The sequence below is a fragment of the Pelodiscus sinensis genome, chromosome 2 (genome assembly GCF_052426305.1).
Source record: "Pelodiscus sinensis isolate ZL-2025 chromosome 2, ASM5242630v1, whole genome shotgun sequence".
NCBI lineage: Eukaryota > Metazoa > Chordata > Testudines > Trionychidae > Pelodiscus > Pelodiscus sinensis.
Genome location: NC_143053.1, coordinates 222129341 through 222151585, shown reverse-complemented (window position 1 = coordinate 222151585; position 22245 = coordinate 222129341). Strand labels below are relative to the sequence as shown.

The 22245-nt window shown below is 41.1% G+C and overlaps 1 protein-coding gene across 2 annotated transcripts in view; it reads right to left on the bottom strand.

The window, feature by feature from the left end:
• Window positions 1–22245, bottom strand: part of LOC102445414 (macrophage mannose receptor 1-like) — a 67374-nt gene that overhangs the window by 31941 nt on the left and 13188 nt on the right. For both annotated transcript variants that reach the window (XM_089776722.1, XM_006119500.5), the window contains exons 4-13: window positions 21880–22026; window positions 20890–21072; window positions 17368–17522; window positions 12245–12358; window positions 11151–11266; window positions 9722–9870; window positions 8595–8794; window positions 5848–5975; window positions 4226–4313; window positions 2142–2286 (exon numbers count right to left, since the gene is read on the bottom strand). In XM_089776722.1, coding sequence (XP_089632848.1) covers window positions 2142–2286; window positions 4226–4313; window positions 5848–5975; window positions 8595–8794; window positions 9722–9870; window positions 11151–11266; window positions 12245–12358; window positions 17368–17522; window positions 20890–21072; window positions 21880–22026 — 1425 coding nt within the window. The remainder of the gene's footprint in view (window positions 1–2141; window positions 2287–4225; window positions 4314–5847; window positions 5976–8594; window positions 8795–9721; window positions 9871–11150; window positions 11267–12244; window positions 12359–17367; window positions 17523–20889; window positions 21073–21879; window positions 22027–22245) is intronic.

Sequence of the window (22245 nt, the reverse complement as noted above, 5' to 3'; positions counted from 1 at the left end):
GCCGGCACCTGTTCCGGCCAGCCTTAACTTCAGTTCAGGGTCCACTCAATGTGGACATGCTAGTTAGAATTAGAAAAACACTAATTCAAATTAGTTTTTAGGTCTAGATGCACTAGTTCGAATTAGCTTAGTTCGAATTAACTAATTCAAATTAAGTTAGTTCGAATTAGTGCTGTAGTGTAGACATACCGTAAATGAGCTAAATATTTATTTTATTCAGTATTTCAATGTTGGTCAATTATTCCTACAGCCCTTATTTCTCTGAATCACTGCATTCCCAGGGACCTAGCACCTCCTGGTGCCTCTCATTTCTGAGTTGTAAGAGAGTGTGGTGATAGTGGAGCATCCTGTGAGCACTGCGAGGAAGTGGTATTGGGGTGTATTGTGTTCCACAATGACCTTTTGCATATTTTCTACTGCTGAGAGCCCTGCCCTTTGGACAACATTGGTGTAAAGCTAAATCAACTTCTGTTTTTTACTCCTTGCCTGAGCAGGTTATTTTTTTACATTCCATTGCGTGTTTTGGATACGAGGAGTGCTGGCTAGCACCTGGTGACTAAGGGGTTAAACTCAGGTGACTAGCAAGGCTGGCCAGAAGACCCATTGAGGATATAGTGCTGAAATTTGAATTGTATGTAGATATCTTACCTGCTTTCTTTGAAGGAGATTCTAAGCTAAGGGCTGAAGGGAGCAGATGCAGGAATCAGAATTACCATGCCTATATGAAATATTAGACATGGGAGTGAACTGGGACTTGAAGTATGGATCAGCATGGATTGTGAGTAGAGGGAAATGAGTATCTAGTTACAATCAGAGTATTTATCTTTATTTTGGTTGTTTGGTTTAAATTTCTCTGTGTGAATCCATGACTTCCCTCTGCCATTCACTAAGAGTTGTTCCCAGAGACTTTCCCTGTGTTTTAATTTATTTTACTCAGTTGCTCTATAACACCTAGCAACCAAGTATATATTTTGTTTTGTTAATAAAAATCACCCTTTTAAGGCCATGATTTGATTCTAGTGTCCTGGAAAGTAATGGGGGTGGAGGGAGAGTGATCTCTGTATGTGTCTGACTACCTAAGATTGAGCACTCAGCTACCAGAGACTGCAGCTTGTTTTTCTCTTTTTTTTTCAAGCTTTTTTGGGGCAAAAGAGCTTGGGGGTATGCCTGGGGAAGGAATTCAAGTGTTCCCTCCTGGAGTTTTTTTTTCCAGGGTTAAATCACTTGATGGTGGCAGCTTTTTTTCCCCCTCAGAGCCAGTGCAGCTGTGACTCTGGGGAGTTTCTGTAAGCAAAGCCTACAGAGGCAAAGTATTTAAGGTCTCTTCAGGGCCTCCATCTTCTGCACTCCAAGTGCCAGAGTAGGAAACAGCCCTGACACTGAGTCCATTCACTTGTATTATATTTTCAGACAATTTAAAACAGAGCTACTTTTGGTCAAAGAACTTGAAATTCCTGCCTTCCAGCTCTCTTTTGGACAAAACAGATCCAGATAAAGGGAGGAGATAAGAAAGAGAGAAACTCCTCCTAAAGAGATAAGCATCCTTGCACTGCAAATCTTTCAATATATGGGATAACAATGAGGAATCCTGTGGCACCTAAGGGCAAGTCTACACTGGGTAGTTATTTCAAAATAACTCCACTTATTTCAAAATAACAATGTGAGCATCCACACTATCAAGCCAGTTATTTCAGAATAATGGGCTTGTTATTTTGAACTAATAATTCCTGCTTGTGAAGAAGAATAGGCTTATTTTGACGTAGTTATTTTGGGAATTATTATTTTGAAATAGCTTGGCAGTGTAGACATAGCCTTAGATCTACTAGGTCATGAGCTTTCATGAGTAAAATCCCAGTTCATCAGGTGAGTTGGAGTGGAAATTACAAAATCCAGGGTATATATAACAGCAAAAGAAGTTACCTGTTAATTGTATGAGACAGTGAAGTAAGGCCACAGATAAAATACCAGAGAGCTTTTTGACCTGTGTCCCTGTATTTAGTTAGAGATCAGAATTCATGACCCTTCCTATGCTTTCAAACAAAAAGTGATTCTCAGTGTCATACCTATTTTTAATTTTAGTTAGTCCAACAAACTGATTGTACTGCTTACATATCTCTGATTAAATAGAATAGGAGTCTTACCTTTTTTTATTTCACAAATCCAATTAAGTAAATGTTCACAATACAAGTCATTCCACTGCATTTTTGAATTTCCCTCAAACATCCCACAATGTTCAATTCCTTTGTCATTGTTGGGTTCTCCTTCACCCCAGTTTTCATAAATCACCTATGGTGGAAACACAGCTCTATTACCAGTTTCTTCTATATGAGGGAAACAGTTGTGATCTGCACTGTCAAACAGCCTCTGGAGTTGGTCCTTTCAAGTGTTTCATTTCTGAGACCAATCAGAGTAAGAGGTGTTGTGGAACCAATAAGCTCCCCTTTTGTACAGAGGGAGATAAGCATCTTGTATTATATGAAAGGGGTAACTTTGAGGAGCTGAAGAAATTGTATCTTCTCTTCCTCCTCCTCCTCAACTAGCTGGTAGGTATGACTCAGGGATATAGAGATGTGGCTGTAAATCAGTGGTCCCCAACGCGGTGCCCGCAGGCGCCATGGTGCCCACCGGGGCATTTGTGTGTGCCTGCCGACAACCTGGGCCGGCCCCACCCCCGGCACGTGGCGCACTGGAGGCGCCAGCCCCAGGCGCACGACACGCACCGGCACCTGGTGCATGGCGCTCGGGCGGCCCCAGCCCCGGGGCACATGCGGGTGCGCGGCTCGAGAGGCGGCGCTGGCCCTGGGTCCACGGCACAAGGCACTCGGGCGGCCCCAGCCCCGGGGCACATGCCGGTGCCGGGTGCAAGGGCATCCCCACCCGTGGCGTGCCCCAGGATGCGTGGCCCCGTCCCCGGGTGCCTGGCGTATGAGTGGCCCCACCCCCGGGCACCCGGCGCGTGAGTGGCCCTGCCCCCGGGCACCCGGGAGCCTCTAAAGGTTGGGGACCACTGCTGTAAATGGTGTAAAATTGGAGGAAGTATAGTACATCCCTCTATAAGTACTTTATTTCTCTTATGCCAAAGTCAGTTTTATCATCTCCAGGCTGATGTCAGGGCCTGTTCTCATTGCCATGAGGTGGCAGACTAGTTTTGATAGTCCAGCCTCAGTCATGAATAGTCCCTATTGTTCTGAATGGTGATGCTGATTTAATGGGACATTGTATCAACCTATTAACCATCCAGATTGCCTTACCCACATATTCCATTCAGGTTGATATCTGTGGTCACATAATACTAAGTAATGAGAAAAGCCACTAGCGCATCACTGAAGGAGGATATTTTCCAGTTTGAATATATTGTGGGATTCATACTGCATTGCACATGCTCCCTGTTTTATGGTTATGTGGCTGTGGTGGGAGGTATGAAATGAGTCTTTTCTGCCATGATAGCCTCGGTGAAGACTAACACTATGTCTACGCTGCTGAGAAAAGTTGGGAAAAGATACACAAATTGCAAACCACAATTTGTGTACCTTTTTCCTTTTTTTTTTTTTCTGAAAGAGGCTTTTCCAAAATGTGGCCCATCTACACAGGGAAAAATTTTGGAAAAAACTCTTCTTTCGGAACATTCCTTATTCCTCTCTCTGAGGGTGTGTCTAGACTACAGGGTTTTATCAACAAAAGTGGACTTTTGTCAACAAAACTATACCTGCAGCTACACTACTGCTGACTTCCTGTTGACATAATGTCGACAGAACTCGACAGTTTTGTCAATGGTGGTAAATCTCATTCTATGAGGAATAGTGCCTTTTGTCGACAGAGCTATGTTGACAGAAGGCGCTATTGCATCTACACTGTCCTTTGTGTCTACACTATCATGTAGTCTAGATGCTCTTTGTTGACAAAGCCTCTGTCAACAAATGCCTGTAGTCTAGATGTACCCTGAGAGGAATACAGGGTTGCCGAAAAAACATGTCCACTTTTTCAGAAACTCTTCTGAAAAAGCGGACACATTCCTTGGACGCAGCAGAACTTTTCTGGGATATCCCAGAAAAGCTCTGCAATTTAGGCATAGCCTAAACGATTGGACTTGTTTAGTGTAATAGAGGAAGTGCTTCTGTTGAACTGCATATGAACACTTAGGAGGGAATAGAAAGGGTATAAGAAAAGGCTCAAAAAAGATTACAATAAAATTATAAAAGCCAGCCCAACTACTAATCATACTCACTGAAGAGCCATCAGTCCAGGTGTATCCTTCATCAGGATTCAAGTAAATCAAACCAATCCAGAAACGCTGAAAGAGAAATCCCTTTTCCCTAAAATATATGATATGATATACATCTGTGATGGTAAACAATAGGACAATGATATAAACTGTTTATACAAAAGGTGTTTTAAAACTTATAGCAGTTCAAAAAAATTGAAATTTCTATAAAATTAACTCATAAAAGGAACCCTCAAAGAAAAAATCCCTTGTTTTATTTGTACTTCTTCATGATGTACTAGGATGTATTTCTCTCAGAAAAGTGTTTTCTCCTTTTTTCCCCTACATAGATATATTGTCCTGTATTCTACTCTGTTTATGGTACTCCAATAGGAGAAAAACAGCCCCATCTCTCTGGGGACATAAAACCAGCTCCTATTTTAAACCTGTCCCAGTTCCCATATGAGGGGTTTGGTCAAGGCATGCTGGTCTCAGACAATTCTGAGCTGATAAGACAGCTCCTTGTGAATGGTTGTCAGCTGGTAGAGTTTAGAAGAGCCATGAGTAGCCACCACAGAAATGACCCAGGGATCAGGGTGCCACAATTAGCACTTGTGATGCTTCCTGTGTACCACACCAACTAGATCTTAACTGCAGAAGATCATCAGGCCTACTAGGAATATAAATATTTGCCATCCTAGTGTTTGATGGAGAACAACTTCCAAGACCAGAGAAGTGGCAGGGAAGTAAAATGAAACAAAGAACTGCAAAACAATTTAGTAGCTAAATAGTAACTAAAATTCTCTTTTTTTTTGGTGCTTAGGTTTCACTTTCATGATACTCATTATTATTTCTGGTGCAGTACCACATTCAGTCCCAGACTGAGAACAAGACCTCTTTGTACCCGATATTGCATAAACCCATCACAGGGAACAGTTCCTGGCCCAAAAACCTAATAGCCACACTAAGCCATAGATTCTTCTAGGAAAAAAGGGTAGACAATATCTGAATCCCTATTCTATCTTTTGGTAGATAGCTAACCAAGCAAAATAAAAAGCAAATTTGGAAACAGGTATATCCTGCATATATAGTATATATAAAACTAATATGGACAAAGTGGCAGAAAGTTTCCCTTTGACTTGTAAATCATTGTTAAATCAGTTGAAAACCAGATATTGAGACTTTGTGTAATTCGTATAGCTACTTTTCAGAGTAAAGCCACACTTCAGTGGCCTGATTTTGAAAGAAGTTTCATCACAACCTCAGTTTTTGTGCACACAATTTCACACCTGTACATGCTAATGGTTAGAGGTCTGACTACCTGATTTGCTGGAGCAATCATAGAATCATAGGACTGGAAAGACCTTGAGGGCCGATCTACTCCAATCTCCTGCACTCACGGCAGGAGTATTTTTTACCTAGATCATGCACTTAGACATCGAGTTCCTGACTTTCGAGTCTCATATTTTGCCCAAATTTAAAATTTAATTTAAATATGGTGATTGAAAAATACATTAGGTGAAAGATAAAATGAACAGATTTCTTACTTGAAATTAACACTTTCAGAAAGAATACAAGAGTATTGTTATTCTTCTAATACATACCTATCATTAAAGTGAATTAATAAATATTTTGTAAATACTCACAGAAGCACCTGCCATATTGTATGCTTTACTTCTTTTCTGCTGATAGTGATCAAGTGTCCTCCTATTTCTCTACAAAATTCTTCAGCTTCAAACCATGATTTCTTTTGGTTTCCTTCTCTCACAAAAATCTAATGAGGATATATTTCACAATAATCTGTTATTTTATTATATCCTTCCTATGTAATAAAAGCAAACAAGCCCTGGGCAGTTACTTTCTCAGTCATGGGATTTCATATATTTCAGCTAACCAACCCAAAGGGTACCCAGAAGGAAAATAACACCTGGAATATGGATTACAGAATGCATAATTCTTCGAGTCCATAGTTTCACTTTGTTTGACTAAAAACATGTAGAGGACTGGGAAGTCTCATAATTGCCACAATACAGAGAGTGAAAAAACTAGTCTGTATAATTTCATAGGTCACTGAATGAAGTGAAGAAAAATAGAGTGGTTATATCTAAACAGAAAGGGGTAAGCAGGAAGGGTGTGAAAAATCAGGAGATTACTGAGAAATGAATGAATCCAAACACAAAGTAATGGGAGAGAGAGGGAGATATGGGTGTAGAGCTCAGTCCTGAAAGATTCTGAGTGCTCTGGGCCTGACTTAGCAAAGAAATTAGGCATGTGGTTAACTTTAAGCACATATTTATGTGCCTTGCTAGATTGCGGGCCCAAAATGCTCTGCAGGACTGAGCCCATACTCACGGTTGTTCAAGTCTAGAGGGAGATGTCTGAGGAGCAGGAAAGTATTTGATCTGATAAATGGTAATACAAATAAATCAGTAATAATAGTTTAAGTGTGGTGTGATAGAGGAGAATTACACAGTCACTGAAGTGTAAGGATATTAACTAGGGTGGTTAATGTAGGCAACCGGAGTTGCAAATGAAGCCCGGGATTTGAATTTCCCGGGCTTCATTTGCATGTTGCCGGGCGCCGCCGTTTTTAAATGTCCGCTAGTTTGGACTCCATGCCCGCGGCTACACTAACCTACATTAACCACTCTAATTCGAACTAGGGTGGTAGTGTAGACATACCCTAAGGCTACGTCTACATTGGCCCCTTTTCCGGAAGGGGCATGCTAATTTTACAGATCGTAATAGGGAAATCCGCGGGGGATTTAAATATCCCCCGCGGCATTTAAATAAAAATGTCCGCCGCTTTTTTACGGCTTTTAGAAGAGCCGGAAAAGAGCATCTACACTGGCCCCGATCCGGCCCGATCCTCCGGAAAAAAGCCCTTTTCCGGAGGATCTCTTATTCCTACTTTGAATTTTCCAGAGGATCGGGCCGGATCGGGGCCAGTGTAGACGCTCTTTTCCGGCTTTTCTAAAAGCCGTAAAAAAGCGGCGGACATTTTTATTTAAATGCCGCGGGGGATATTTAAATCCCCCGCGGATTTCCCTATTACGATCTGTAAAATTAGCATGCCCCTTCCGGAAAAGGGGCCGATGTAGACGAGCCCTAAGAGATTAACCTTGTATTTATTTCCTTTTTATGGTTACTCAAGACTTGGAAACTCAGGCTATGAAGTCACTGATTCACTTTTGCTTCTGTAAATTATTTTTCTTTCATGTATATATTCTCTTCATTCATGGGAAATTTTCTAGTTTAAACTAGTTGAAACTTTCACTTTCAAATTTGCCTAGGTGCCACCAGATACCAAATGTAACACTGGGTTTGTTTACTACATGTTGCTTTGTGCAAAAAAGTTTAGAATGATGCCAGGTTGCTATGTCTACTTATGAATAACGTTATCATATAGAGACACTGTTGCCAAACAATTCAAAAGAGCTCGGATTCCCAGCTGCCAGAACTTTGGGTCCTTTAAATCACTGCCATAGCCCCACATGGCATACTCCAGAGCCCTAGGAGGTAAGCTCCAGTTGGCTCTGAGGCTGGCTTCTCAAGCCCTCTCCCTCATGCTCAAGGCCCTACTCCTTCCAGAAGCAATTCTGTCAGACCCCTGGTTGAGAATCAGTGCTCTCATTTAAAAAGCAATAAGTATGTTTCAAGCCCTGGTGGTAGAGAGAAAAAGCTTGAAAACAATATAAAAAAGAACCCAATATTTTTAAAAAAAACTCCTGATTTTAAGCCAACATCATGATTTCCTGGTATCCTGATTCAATTTTGAAACACTTAGGTTATGTCTACACTAGAGAGTTTTTTTTTCAGAAAAAGACTTTTTTCCAAAAAAACTTCACTTATGTCCATACTGCAATCACGTTCTTTCGAAAAAATCGAAAAAACAGAGGGGTTTTCCCGACATTGGTAAACCTCTTTCTATGAGGAAGAAGCCTTTTTGTAAAAGAGCTCTTTCGGAAAAAAGCATGTTTGGACTGTGAAGAAGGAGTTCTTTCTAAAGAAGAGGAAAGAGGAAAAAAGCACAGGTGCCCTGGTAGCCACTCCATCCAGAGTAATCACAGATTACATGTGAGATAGCATCCCCACTTAATGGACACTATATTTCGAAAAAGCAGATCGCTTTTTTGATGCACTTTTGCAGTGTGGACGCTCTCTTTCGGAAGAAGTTTTTTCAGAAGATCTCTTCTGGAAAAGCTTCTTCTGAAAGAAGCCTGCAGTCTAGACGTAGCCTTGGGGTTGAGAGTAGTGTTGTGAAATGGGGTCTCCAAAAAGTGAACGTTCTGCGCCACAATGCAGATTAGGGAATGACTGAGAGCCAGTTTCAACTCCCAATGCAGGGGACGCACAGTGTGTAGTCAATGAGGTGGCAAAGTTTAATACTTACTTTGAAGCATGAGCTAATATAATTGTTTGAATCCCAGCCTTCAGGACACGTAGGGGCAAGAGATGTTAAAGGAATCAGAGGATGTGTCACACCCTCAGCCAACTGCTTGCAGAGAAATGTTGCTGTTTTCTCACAACTAAGAACATCCCATAATCCAGCTGCAATCCCAGTTTCCATGGCAACACAGCCTGACTTTCCTCCTTCACAATACATAAAATACATTTTAAAAGGTTAATAGAAAATTATGTATTTCTCTGAACTTGGGACTCTGCTCTGCTCTTAAAGAAATTAAACTTCTATTTCCATTCCAATCTGTTGTTTTTTTAATAAGCCAAAGGATGGAAGTTCTAATATAGATGCATAGACACTTGGGTCCAGGTATTTAATGGTGTATAGGAATTGCTGTGCTCAGCATTGCAACGCAAAACTGAGAAGGCACTTAGGAGGCATCTAAAAGAATAAATTCCATTAACTGCACATGGTATTTTGAGCCCAAAGTGCCTCAATCCCTTTTGAAAGCAAGTCTTATGCTTCTAAATGGTTAGGTGTTTTGACACAGTGCAACAACGCTTACGTGCTTTTAAAAATCTGGGTCTCAATGCCATACGTCTCATTAATACAAAGAACACTAGCAGAGGTACATTAACTAATCCATGAGCCCATCTCTACCAAATGGTGAGAAACCTTACAAAAGGTGAACATTAATAGTCATTTTTCCCACCATTGTGAGATTATTTTTAGTCTATTAATCACCATATTTGCTGTTCGTTCATTTTTCCCTTAAGCACTCTACCAGTCTAATTGTCTGGCCACTAATGTCAAGCACTAATTTCTTCCGTGTGATGAACTATGTCAGCCATTAATGCTATAATACAATTTTGAAAACTTTGAGGCCCTGTCAACCCCTGTAGCAGACCTTCAAAGTCCCTGCTCACACAACAGCATAGGACAGGGAGTAGCAGCCCACTGATATTCTTGTGGCTAGCCTGCTCCTTACTACTCCCTTTACTCCCCTGAAGGAATACAAAAGAGAGCCCTTGATTGAATCCTGTCTAACCTACCAGGCACTGGAGAATATTCAGTCATCACTACAGACAGCACATATTGTACAGCATTGCAATGCATACCAGGCATTGCTGAGTTCCAGTGAGTGAACAGAACTGCTTCACCATTGGCCCACTTGAAAGTCCCTTGTTCCTCTGCATGTGAAAGACCGATCCAGAAATATTTTTCAGGCCTCAGCCCAATCAGACTAATCAGATAGACTTGTTCATTTCTGTGAAAGAAAATAAAGTTTAAAGACAATGTTCTACCATGATTTAATCATGGTTTTTCTTTGTAATGAAATCATTCAGAATGGAAAATTTGATTAAAAGTTGATACAATGGTTGGTTTAAGTCTATTAATTTATACCTTGAACAAATTCAGCTGCTGATATTAGTAAGGAAGCATGATAATTATGGCATATCTGGAACCATTCCTTCTCCTCTTGTACAATAAGACATTCTGAGTATGTCTAGACTGCATCCCTCTGTCAGCAGAGGGATACAGATTAGGCAGGTCGACATTGGAAATGAAGCGGGGATTTCAATATCCTGTGCTTAATTTGCATAAAATGGCCACCGTTTTTGCAGACTCAGCACTTTGTTGGCAAAAAGCAGTTTATATTATAGCCTATCAATTATGAATTAAAATTAAAATAAAATGATAAACCATTACAAGTATTTGAATCCATCTATTATGAATTAAAACATTAAAATTGTCAATTTTGACGCAATGTACAACACACAATGTGTTCTACATTTTGGTCACTTGTCACACATTCTGACTGGCATTGTTGAAGACTGAAAGATATGAGCACTACCATTTTCTCATAAGCCAAATCTGAACCAGGAAGCATAGTTTATGTATGATTGGATTAAAAAATGAGAAGAGATAAAGGAAGAGAAGCTCAAAACAAGGAGAAAAACAGTATTTGAAAGTCCTTGGTAAGAGTATAGGGAGGATTTGTGAAATGACAGATAGAGCATCCAAAAAAGTAGGGAGTTGCATAGAAGCAGAAGCAGGCATGAAAGCAACGTGAAAGAATGATCAGGTAAAATGGTAAAACCAGTAAACCAAATCAAAATTTACACTTGAAAGTTAAAATCCAAGAAGTGTGACTCCTTTGAAAGTGAGATGATAATGGACCTGTAGGATGTGGTTAATATTAGAAACAGCACATCAAGAGTCAGAATGAAATCTCAGAAGATGATGGAAGGAAGCAAGAAAAGAAGGAGGCAAGTCTGCCTACGAGTAGTAAATGGAGAAGAACTGAAGACTACATTTAGCTCATGAGGGACCATTTCTGCAAATCTAATTTTACCTGGGAAGTACCCGGATACCATTACCAAACCTGTAGAAAACCCCAAAATACATAGGCATTCATTTTTCCCATGTAGATCCTTTGTATTTGGCTCAGCACTAGGAAAGCTCTGGTGTATTTTAAAATGTAGAACCCTCAGTGCTTTTTCTATCATTAGTACAACTTTAAAAGAACAAAAAGATTGTTCATACCTGTCTTCAACAGTAGCCAGGTAACCGTTGCTTCCTTCACATGTCTTATTTGCTTCTGAGAATGTTACAAATGTATGTCCAACCAAATAACAATGAAAACCATGTCTTGACCAGCCCTGTGACAAACATCAGGCAATCACATGAGTTCTTGACAGTCTAACATATTGATTGCGTTCTGCCCTTTACATATAACTAAATATTGATGTGAAATTGATTGAGAGAGAAAATTTCATAGAGAAAATAGAGAAAAGAGACTGTGCTAACCACACATAGGCAGGGCTGTTATTAACTTGTTACGGAGATCAGTATTGTTATTATTCAGGTGATGATGCAGAGAGGTCTACAAGGGGCTGCTGTCACCTGCCCCAACTTTTCCTTCTGCCCTTTTACGTTAATATGATACTCCTAGAGTATCTTGTCTTTCCTGATCAGGGTGGCCTTACACAGATTTGCAGGCTTGGTTACAAGCCCTAGAGGAACAAATGTGCTGACTTTGTGCTGCTTAGAGGTAATTTATGGTATATGTAGCTCAAGAACTGTAGGCTCCACAACCTTGAATTACAAAAATGATTTAAATTACTTACCTATAACCAAAGCTATCTGACTGCAGAGAAGGATCCTTGTGATCCATCTGAGGTTTGTTCCTCCTAAGTCTACTACTGAGGTTTACCCAAAAATGGCATAGATTAAACAAGCGGATTTTGGGACAGTTGAGACTTGCTAAGCATTATGGGTTTTCAATTGGTCTAAGAGCCTAAAATAAACATAGGATGTTCTGATGACTTTTGTTAAGCAAAAGGGTCTGTGTATATCCATATACTGAAAGGGAAACTGGACTCCATTACAAAGGAGAGGGCATGGAGGAATTGAAAGTGTTCATATAAATGGAAAATTAATTCAGACTATATTTGCATCTGAATAAAAACTATAAGTGTATCAACAGCTCACTCAGGGAAAAACCACCAAGCTCCTTCAAAAGTAATTACTAAATAGAAGGAAGAGGTCACCATAAAAGACAAAGTATTTCAAAGAGCATGAAACTCAATAAGCTAAATGATCTTTACAGAGTCCCATATAATCAAATTCATACTTACTCTCTGGCAGCCTGGATGGATTACCTCCTCTTCTCTGGGAGCTTGGGCTAAGGGTGTCCTTTTGCAGATATAACCAAGTTTCTTTTCACAAACATTGGCTGCCCAATATCCATCCTGAACATGATGGGGAGAGAAAAGAATGTCCAGAAAGAGGGATTTATAATCTTTAGAAAACTGTTGATTTCCTCTTTCCTTACCCCAAGAAAGCTGGTGTCCTTGCTCATTTTTAATTTAGAACATAAGAATATAAGAACATAAGAACGGCCGTACTGGGTCAGACCAAAGGTCCATCTAGCCCAGTATCCTGTCTACCGACAGTGGCCAGCACCAGGTACCCCAGAGAGGGTTGACCGAAGACAATGACCAAGCGATTTGTCTCCTGCCATCCCTCTCCAGCCTCTGACAAACAGAGGCCAGGGACACAATTTCTACCCCCTGGCTAATAGCACTCCATGGACCCAACCTCCATGAATTTATGTAATTTCTCTTTAAACTCTGTTATAGTTCTAGCCTCCACAGCCTCCTGCAACAAGGAGTTCCACAGGTTGACTATTTGCTTTGTGAAGAAGAACTTTCTGTTATTAGTTTGAAGCCTGCTACCCATTCATTTCATTTGGTGTCCTCTAGTCCTTCTATTATGGGAACTAATGAAGAACTTTTCTTTATGCACCCTCTCCACATCACTCATGATTTTATAGACCTCTATTCTATCCCCCTTCAGTCTCCTCTTTTCTAAACTGAAAAGTCCCAGTCTCTTTAGCCTCTCCTCATATGGGACCCATTCCAAACCCCTAATCATTTTAGTTGCCCTTTTCTGAACCCTTTCCAAGGCCAAAATATCTTTTTTGAGGTGAAGAGACCACATCTGTACACAGTATTCAAGATGTGGACGTACCATAGTTTTATACAGGGGCAGTAAGATATTCTGGGTCTTATTTTCTATCCCTTTCCTAATAATTCCTAGCATCCTATTTGCCTTTTTGACCGCCGCTGCACACTGTGTGGAAGTTTTCAGAGAACTGTCCACGATAACACCAAGATCTCTTTCCTGATTTGTTGTAGCCAAATTAGCCCCCATCATACTGTACGTATAGTTGGGGTTATTTTTCCCGATGTGCATTACTTTACACTTATCCACATTAAATTTCATTTGCCATTTTGTTGCCCAATCACTCAGTTTGGTGAGATCTTTTTGGAGTCCCTCACAGTCTGCTTCTGTCTTGACTATCCTAAACAGTTTGGTATCATCTGCAAACTTTACTACCTCACTGCTTACCCCTTTCTCCAGATCATTTATGAATAAGTTTGTTGCATGAATCGGTTGATAAATGTAGATCACATCAAAAAGTGATGCACCAGATTCATCACAGCATTGCTCCAGTTCTATGCTATTGTAACTCCAGTGAAATGAGTTGGACTAGAGTAATGCGGCCTTGAAGGTGCCCCAATGAGTATAACTATGTCATACTCATGAGCAGGAGACTTGTTGCAAGCTGGCGAATTATGTGAGAGAGCAAGTGAAAAACACACTGAAAAGAAATTATAATCTGTATGAATGTTGATGTTAGATGTTACATTTTAACCATTTATTACATTGTTTGGTAATTAATTGGATTAATTTTCTTTTGGTATGTTTATGAAGGAGACCTAAGAACTGGCAACCATTTGATCTTTTCTGAAAAATAGTCCACTTGAAATGACTTTTGTATTTATTTGTGGTGTTTGGGGTGCTTTATTATCTTGCATTTTTTTATCAAGCTACACGAATTAAACTAGCACGAATGAGAAAGCTGAAAGAAACAAGGCGTAGGTGAAGCCATAGCTCCCTCCTCAGCCTCTGCCACATCCGACCCTTTCTGAGTAAGAATCATCTGGTTATGGTGATTCATGCTCTTATCACATCGCGATTGGACTATTGCAATGCATTCTACATGGGGCTGCCTTTGAAGTCTTTAGAAATTTCAACTGGTTCAGAATGTGGTGGCTTGAGTTTTAACCAACACTTGCTATTTGGAGCACATTATGCCAGTGCACCGGCAGCTAAACTGGCTTCTGGTATGTTTCCAGGCACAATTCAAGGTCCTGGTAATGACCTATAAACCCCTAAAAGGGTTGAGACATGGGTATTTGAATGGTCATCTCCTCCTGTATGAACCTGCCCAGGAATTAAGGTAATCTGGGGAGGCTCTGCTCTGTGTTCCTCCACTTATAGAGATAAGGCTAACATCTGTGTGGAGCAGGGTTTACTCTGCCTTTGCTCCTAGGCTATGGAATTCTCTCCCCAAGAACATTTGCCTGGCACTAACTCTGGTATAGTTTCAACGCCAGGCTAAAGCCACCCTTTTTACCTGTGCTTTTATTGTTTCTTCAGGTTGTGTGTGTGTGTCCCTCCTCTAAAGGTGTCTTAGCAAGTTTTATGCTCCCCATCGGGGTCTTCTATTTTATTATATATATGTATTTTAAAATTTTGTAAGCAGGCTCAAATATTTTAAAGAGAGAGGGAGGGTAAAATATTTTTAGCAAACAAGCAAGTAAGCAAGCAAGCAAGCAAACAAACCTCTCCCCCAGAACAGCTACTCAGGCTAAAGCAAGAAGAGTAAGTGGAACCCTGAGCAAGAGAGAAAGATGAGAGGATTTGGGGCTCCGTTACAGTTATAGGATCATAAGCTTTCCTAGGCAAAACCCACTTCCTCAGCGCCTACTTGAGGCCTTTTACAGATGCTGAACCCAGAAGCTCAATTCATCCCACAATGTTATTCAGCGAGCCAGTGTCAGAACCAGGATTAAAATGGAGATTTGATGGTCCATATTTAATTCACAGACCACAGGTTACACTAGGTAAACTTCTTCATTTCTGTGTTCTTCAGTATTTCCCTGATAAGTGTTTGCCTCAAGCTGATTTTTTTTCAAGTTTCAGGAAAAAAAGTTCAGCTGTTTCTCACAATAGGATTAGGGGGAAAAAGGATGTTATTTTGTCAATATTAAAACAATTCATACAGTCTTTTAATCCAAAGGCTTCATGCTGTGGAGTACTGCCAATCCGAAATGCTCATTAATCATGAATGAGGCACCCCAAATTATGAGAGTGGTTTAAAAATCATGAGTTTTTTAAAAAATCACCAAAAATGTTGTGCCCCTTTTATTGGCCTTTTGGCTTCCAGTATGGTCCACTCTCTTCGTACTATCAATTTTTCTCTGAAACCAGGAGAGCCAGAATCATAACAGTGGTGGTGGTGGTCGGGGAGGACGGGGGTGTTTCCATACAAAAGCTACTATTTTAATATACCCTTTTAATACCAGAATTTGGGGCTTTAAGAAAAACATTGAGTGTAACAAGGCTTCTGATAAAATCACAAGAGTTGCCACGCGGAGACTTGTAATTTGTCAGCCGATGCCCTGGTATGTGCCATTTGCTATCATTACGAAAGCTTATCAAATTTGGCCAAGTGTTAAGCTTTAGAAAACTGTCAGTACTCACATGATTAATACAGACTCATTAGTATTTGGCATCTATTTTCTCCATTTGGACTTGGCACGCTCCAGAGAGGCGCTGCAGGGACTGATTGGCACACAGAGATTGAGCAATAGGGATTTGTAACTGGTAGAGAACACTCCCTTGCAGAATCCTCCAGGAATCACAGTTTCAACATTCCTCTGCTGTTAGCAAATGGCTATTCACCCCAGGTAACAAGGGGTGTGTCTAGACTACATGCCTCCTTCGACGGAGGCATGTAGATTAGCCAGATCGGAAGAGGGAAATGAAGCCGCGATTAAAATAATCGCGGCTTCATTTAAATTTAAATGGCTGCCCCGATCTGCCGATCAGCTGTTTGTCAGCAGATCGGGGCAGTCTGGACGCAACGCGCCGACAAAGAAGCCTTTCTTCATCGGCACAGGTAAGCCTTGTGAAACCAGGTTTACCTGTGCCGATGAAGAAAGGCTTCTTTGTCGGCGCATCGCGTCCAGACTGCCCCGATCTGCCAACAAACAGCTGATCGGCAGATCGGGGCAGCCATTTAAATTTAAATGAAGCCGCGATTATTTTAATCGCGGCTTCATTTCCCTCTTCCGATCTGGCTAATCTACATGCCTCCGTCGAAGGAGGCATGTAGTCTAGACACACCCAAAGTGTGGGTCTCATCTCTCTCGTGTGTCTTCTTCACATAAAGAATAAGAGCCTGTTACTGCTACCAGTTGTTTGATACGCTCAACTGATTGTGGCCTGTGCTCTAGAACTAGTGGTTCCAACCCATTCTGGTTGAAAGGCAGAGTCCATTATACTCCATAGCCTAAAATGTATATCTTTTGAGTCTGGGTTTTTTTAAACCTAGGAAATTATACATACAAAGCAAAATAAAATAATCCTATCCCATATTAAAAAATATTTAAGGTAGCACGATCAGGCAGTCAGAAGCACTATAGACTTTAAAATGTCCACAGCCTTAAGCGGGTATATAGATATCTCAGGTTTACAGATGGGGAATAATCTCAGAAGCTGTCATTTCCCTAGAGTATGGTCTGGTGGATTAGAAAACCAAGTATGCAGTACACATGTAGAATTGAATAAAGCACCATGAGCCTCCAAAAGGCTCCATTTCTTGCTATGACCATGACAACAAAACAAATTTGGAATTTCCAGTTCAAGATCTTTAGGAGACTTTAGAAAAACATTATGTTTTCACTTTTGATCTCATACATCTTCTGAATGCCCTGTCTTATTGGCCCCAAACTAATATGAACATTTATTTTAGGATGAAATCTGGGATGTGAAATTTCAAGTGGTTTTGTGTACATTTCATTGGGTGTGCATTTCAGAATCAGGCTGATAACGAATGGCAATTTGACCCTGAATTATGTACTGAAAAGCATCATTGTGAGGCATAAATTCTTAACAGTGAGAGTTAATAAAGCCTTGAAACAGTTTACCAATGGTTGTCCTGGATTCTCCATTACTGACATTTTAATATCAAGATTGGATGTTTGTCTAATAAAAGATCTGCTCTAGAATGATTTGGGGGAAGTTCTATGGCTGTGTTATACAGGACAATCAGATTAGATGACTACAGTGGTCTCTTCCTGCTTTCCAGCCTATAGATCTATGAAAAATATTTGGATTATTTTACCTGTCCCTTCATAACAACACAATCTTCTTGCCTCTTTGTATAGCTGGGTTGATTGCGTAGCCATTTGATATATGTCACAGGTGTCCCATCACTCCATTCAAAATACAGTTGAATCTTAAGGGCATTCAGTCCAATCCACAGCTCTTCAGTTGGCTCTAAGGTAAAAATGGTTGGTGTGTTAATGATGTTTGTACAGTAACTGTGTATTTTCATGCCTGGAGTGAGGTTGCCATCATGAAAGTTGAGTTATAATACCCAGAGCGCTGTCTTCCTACTTTAGCGAAAATTCAGGTTGTTCCTTCCTTCCCTCTCTGCTGTGAGAGGTAACCTGACCTACATTTTCACATGACTAAATCTTAGACTTTCTTCAAAAATCTTGCATTTAAATTTTTGCAGATGGCAGAGGATGGATACAAACAATTTTTGACAAACTTTATTGATAATGTAAAGCAATAAAATAAAGGCAGGAATATGGTGTTTTTTCCCCAGACTTTCTTCTCTGTCACTAGGGGTATGTCTACACTAAAGCACTAATTCAAACTAACTTAATTTGAATTAGATAATTCGAACTAAGCTAATTCGAACTAGTGCATCTAGACCGAAAAACTAGTTCGAATTAGCATTTTGCTAATTCGAACTAGCATGTCCACATTGAGTGGACCCTGAACCGAGGTTGAGGCTGGCCGGAAGCAATGCCGGCAGGGCATCAGATTAGGACTTAGAGCATTGAGCTGCTGTCTCAGGCTAGCTGAGGGCTGTGCTTAAAGGGACCTGACCCCCACCCCGGACAGACAGTTCTCAGGGGTTCCCTGCTTGCTTGTCTACCTTGATGAGGGACAGCAAAGCAGTCCTGTCTTGGAATGCTCTGAGTGCCCACACTCGGCACATCACAGCACTTGGCCATCAGCCCGGCTGCACTTGCCGCAGGCTGCCATCCGAGGGGGGTGATCGATCGGGAGGCTTCCACCCCGAGGAGCCCGCAGAGCCACCCCAGTCCTCCCCATTGTATCCCATTCCTCCCTCACCTCCTTCCACTTACCCCTCCCTAGCCCCCCTTCCTGATGTACAAAATAAAGGACAAGTGTGTTCAAAAATAGAAACTCTCTTTATTGAACAAAACTCGGGGAGACTGGGAAAAGGAGGTGTGAGAGGGGAAGAGAGAGGGTGGGAGAGGGGAGGAGGAAACTGGGAGGAGGGAGCTGGAAGGGGGAAGCCAGGGGAAGAAGGAGGAGGGAAAGTATCAAACTATGGTACGCCATATCTTCAGTACTGTGTACAGATGTGATCTACTCACCCCAGAAAAGATATTTTGGCCTTGGAAAATATTCAGAAAAGGGCAACTAAAATGATCAGGGGTTTGGAACAGGTTCCATATGAAGAGAGGCTAAAGAGACTGGGACTTTTCAGCTTAGAAAAGAGAAGACTGAAGGGGGATATGATAGAGGTCTGTAAAAGCATGAGTGATGTGGAGAGGGTGCATAAAGAAATGTTCCTCATTAGTTCCCATAATAGAAGGACTAGAGGACACCAAATGAAATGAATGGGTAGCAGGCTTCAAACTAATAACAGAAAGTTCTTCTTCACAAAGCAAATAGTCAACCTGTGGAACTCCTTGTTGCAGGAGGCTGTGGAGGCTAGAACTATAACAGAGTTTAAAGAGAAATTACATAAATTCATGGAGGTTGGGTCCATGGAGTGCTATTAGCCAGGGGGTAGAAATTGTGTCCCTGGCCTCTGTTTGTGGAAGGCTGGAGATGGATGGCACGAGACAAATGGCTTGGTCATTGTCTTCGGTCCATCCCCTCCAGGGTACCTAGTGTGGGCCGCTGTCGGCAGACAGGCTACTGGGCTAGATGGACCTTTGGTCTGACCCAGTACGGCCATTCTTATGTTTTTCTGTTCTAAGCTCAGGGCTCAGGGTCGGGGGTCTCACTGGACCACCTTGATTTTCATGCAAACCTGCTCCTGGGTGGCCAGGCTGGCAGCTATCCTGCCCTAGACGGTCACTTTCCTGTGCCTAGTGCGGAGATCGTGGACATTGGAGACTTCCCTCCAAACCTGGATGAGGTCCACGATCTCCGCACTAGACCAGGCGGGTGCCCACCTCTTGTGGCCCTGGGCAGGCTCCTGGGAGCCGCCAGCCTTGTCCTGGGAAGAGGCGGAGGGCTGGGTGGCAGCGGATGGCTGGCTCGTGCCGTGCAGTGCAGGGTCTGCTGGCTGGGTGCTGGCAGGCTGGCACTTGGCATGGGCACCGTAGCCAGACCGTGCCCCTTTAAGGGCTCCGGGGCCAGGAGGGGGGCAGAAGAGTTTCCTTGGTGGTGCCCAGAGTGGCCACCAGGGAAAGCTGGGAAGGGCTAGATTCCCACTAGTTCGAATTAAGTGGCTACACAGCCCTCAATTCAAACTACCGAATTCGAACTACGCGTTAGTCCTCGTAGAATGAGGTTTACCTAGTTCGAATTAAGCGCTCCGCTAGTTCGAATTAAGTTCAAATTATTGGTTTGTATGTGTAGGGCCTATGAAAGTTAACTCGAACTAACGGCTGTTAGTTCGAATTAACTTTGTAGTGTAGACATACCCTTGTAGCCTTAGAGATGCTGGAATTGAGCAATAGCATTCCTCTCAACAATAGAGGTCTGCCCTTGACTGAAAAACTACAGGACCAGGCCAGCTATCCCCGTGCTGTCCCATAATCCAGCACTGGTGGTGCTAGTGGTTGGTCTTTCACATATTCAGTGAAGTTGTTCACCTTTCCTACTTCTCTTCAGAAAAAAATATATGTTCCTCATTAGGCTCCACAAGCAAAAATACATTTGCAAAATGTTAACAGGCCAGAAACTCTTTGGAAATATTTCTGCCATGACCAGCTCCTGCAGATTCATGAAACAAATGGAAGGGCAACCTTGGTAGTTTCTCAGACAGACAGACAGAGAGGGAGAGAGAGAGACAGACTAAAATAGCTTATGCTGACACCACAATAGTCCATTTTTTGTACGAATTGGCAAAGTTGTCTGTTTATCCTAATTGCTGCTTCACCAGGGCAATATATTTACGTACATACTCAACTTTAAGCATGAATTAGTTTTAATGGGACTCCTGCAGTGTTTAAAGCTAATATTTTGCTGGATTGAGGTGTAATTGAGAAGACCTTGGTCACTGAAGAACTAGGCGTTAGTCCTCGTAGAATGAGGTTTACCTAGTTCGAATTAAGCGCTCCGCTAGTTCGAATCTAGCACGATCTCCGCACTAGGCACAGGTCACTGCAATGCATGGGACTAGAGATGGAGACACAAAATTCACACTCCTTATGCACTGAAGAAAGTAGGTTGGCACACATAAGGGGATAAAGGATTTTTCCTTTCCTACTCTACACCATTTTTGCTTATTAACTAAACAAAAATATTCTTCTGTGTCTATGTAAAAAGTACCTATAAAGTCTGATCTGGTCTTTGACTATATATTTTAGCAGTACTGTTCATTCTCAATACTGTGGACAAAACAGTTGCCTGTAGAAATACTTACTGTAGCCAAGCTGAGAAACTATAAAGCTGTGCTCTGGAATATTATGTATACTCGCCAAATTTCCATCTTGCATCTTACATGATGTCAAAGCTTCCTTCCATAACTTGGGCTCTCTATGAATCATATAACAGTGACCTGTGTATGGCAACCAGCCCTTAGGGCATATAATAGACTGAGCATGATCTAAAATTAAAATAAAAATGATTTTAAGCAATGTAAAGGAGAACAAAGTAAATAAGACTGGCAGCATTTTCTGTTATTGTGTATAAAATACAGGCAATTTAGCTGAATATAGGTGGAATTTGAGGTTAGAAATTCAAGAACATTCTAGTAAAATTGAAATATGATCAATATTAAATATGTTAAACTTGAATATCAGTTAAATATGGTTCCTTATAAATTAAACATCTAAATATTGTAAAATACCCAGATTTGAACAGAGACACCAAGTCCAATCTATCAAGTCCAAATGTACTTCAAGGAAATGTACAATGTAGCCCATGGCTGCTCTTTAATACAGAAATGTGGATAATTAAAACTACTGATCCTGTTCAAATGATTATGAAGCACTGCATGCTGTGGTCATCACAGACTGAATCTGCAAATTAGGACAATGAAATTAAATAATTATGATTTATGCCAGTTAGGTCTCTGGCTCCTGTCACCTTCTCAGTATGGCTTTTAGTTATGTAATATGTAGCCACACTGCTTTAGATGAATGAAATAATGAACTTCTTCACTGGGCACTTAATATAAGGATAGAATAATGCCCTTTTATACCAAGCAATATAGAAAATCGTATGTGTCTTCCTGCTTGTACACAAAGGCATGTATATACACTCACAGGTGTTTGAAAAGTATTGCTTTTGGCTAAAAAACAATGTCTGTAATTTCATACCTATCAAAACATATATCATTTTTATCCTTTGCACATCTTTGCTGACTGCAATTTTTACATAAAATGACCTGATCTTAAACTGACAAACTTACCTGAGGGTATACTGAGGGACTCCAAAGTGGAATTTTCCCTTTTACAAATGTAGCCATGTTTCTCATTACATGCCTGATTTTCCCATGTAGAAGCTCTTCTGGGATTCAGCACTGCACAGAGTTTACCTGGGACTGGAAAGGGGCTTCCTTGAACAAACAAATGAAATAGAATCTCCATGTAATCGTGCAAAATCATGTCACCAGCGGAAACAATTTATCGTGATCTCTCTTGCCTTTATGATTGTTAAACTTACTAGACACAGATTATCAGTTGCAATCAGTTGCACAGATTATTCAAACTGGGAAAAATGAATAGATTCCAAGGCCACTAGGGACCATTGTGACCATCTAGCCTGACTTCTGGTA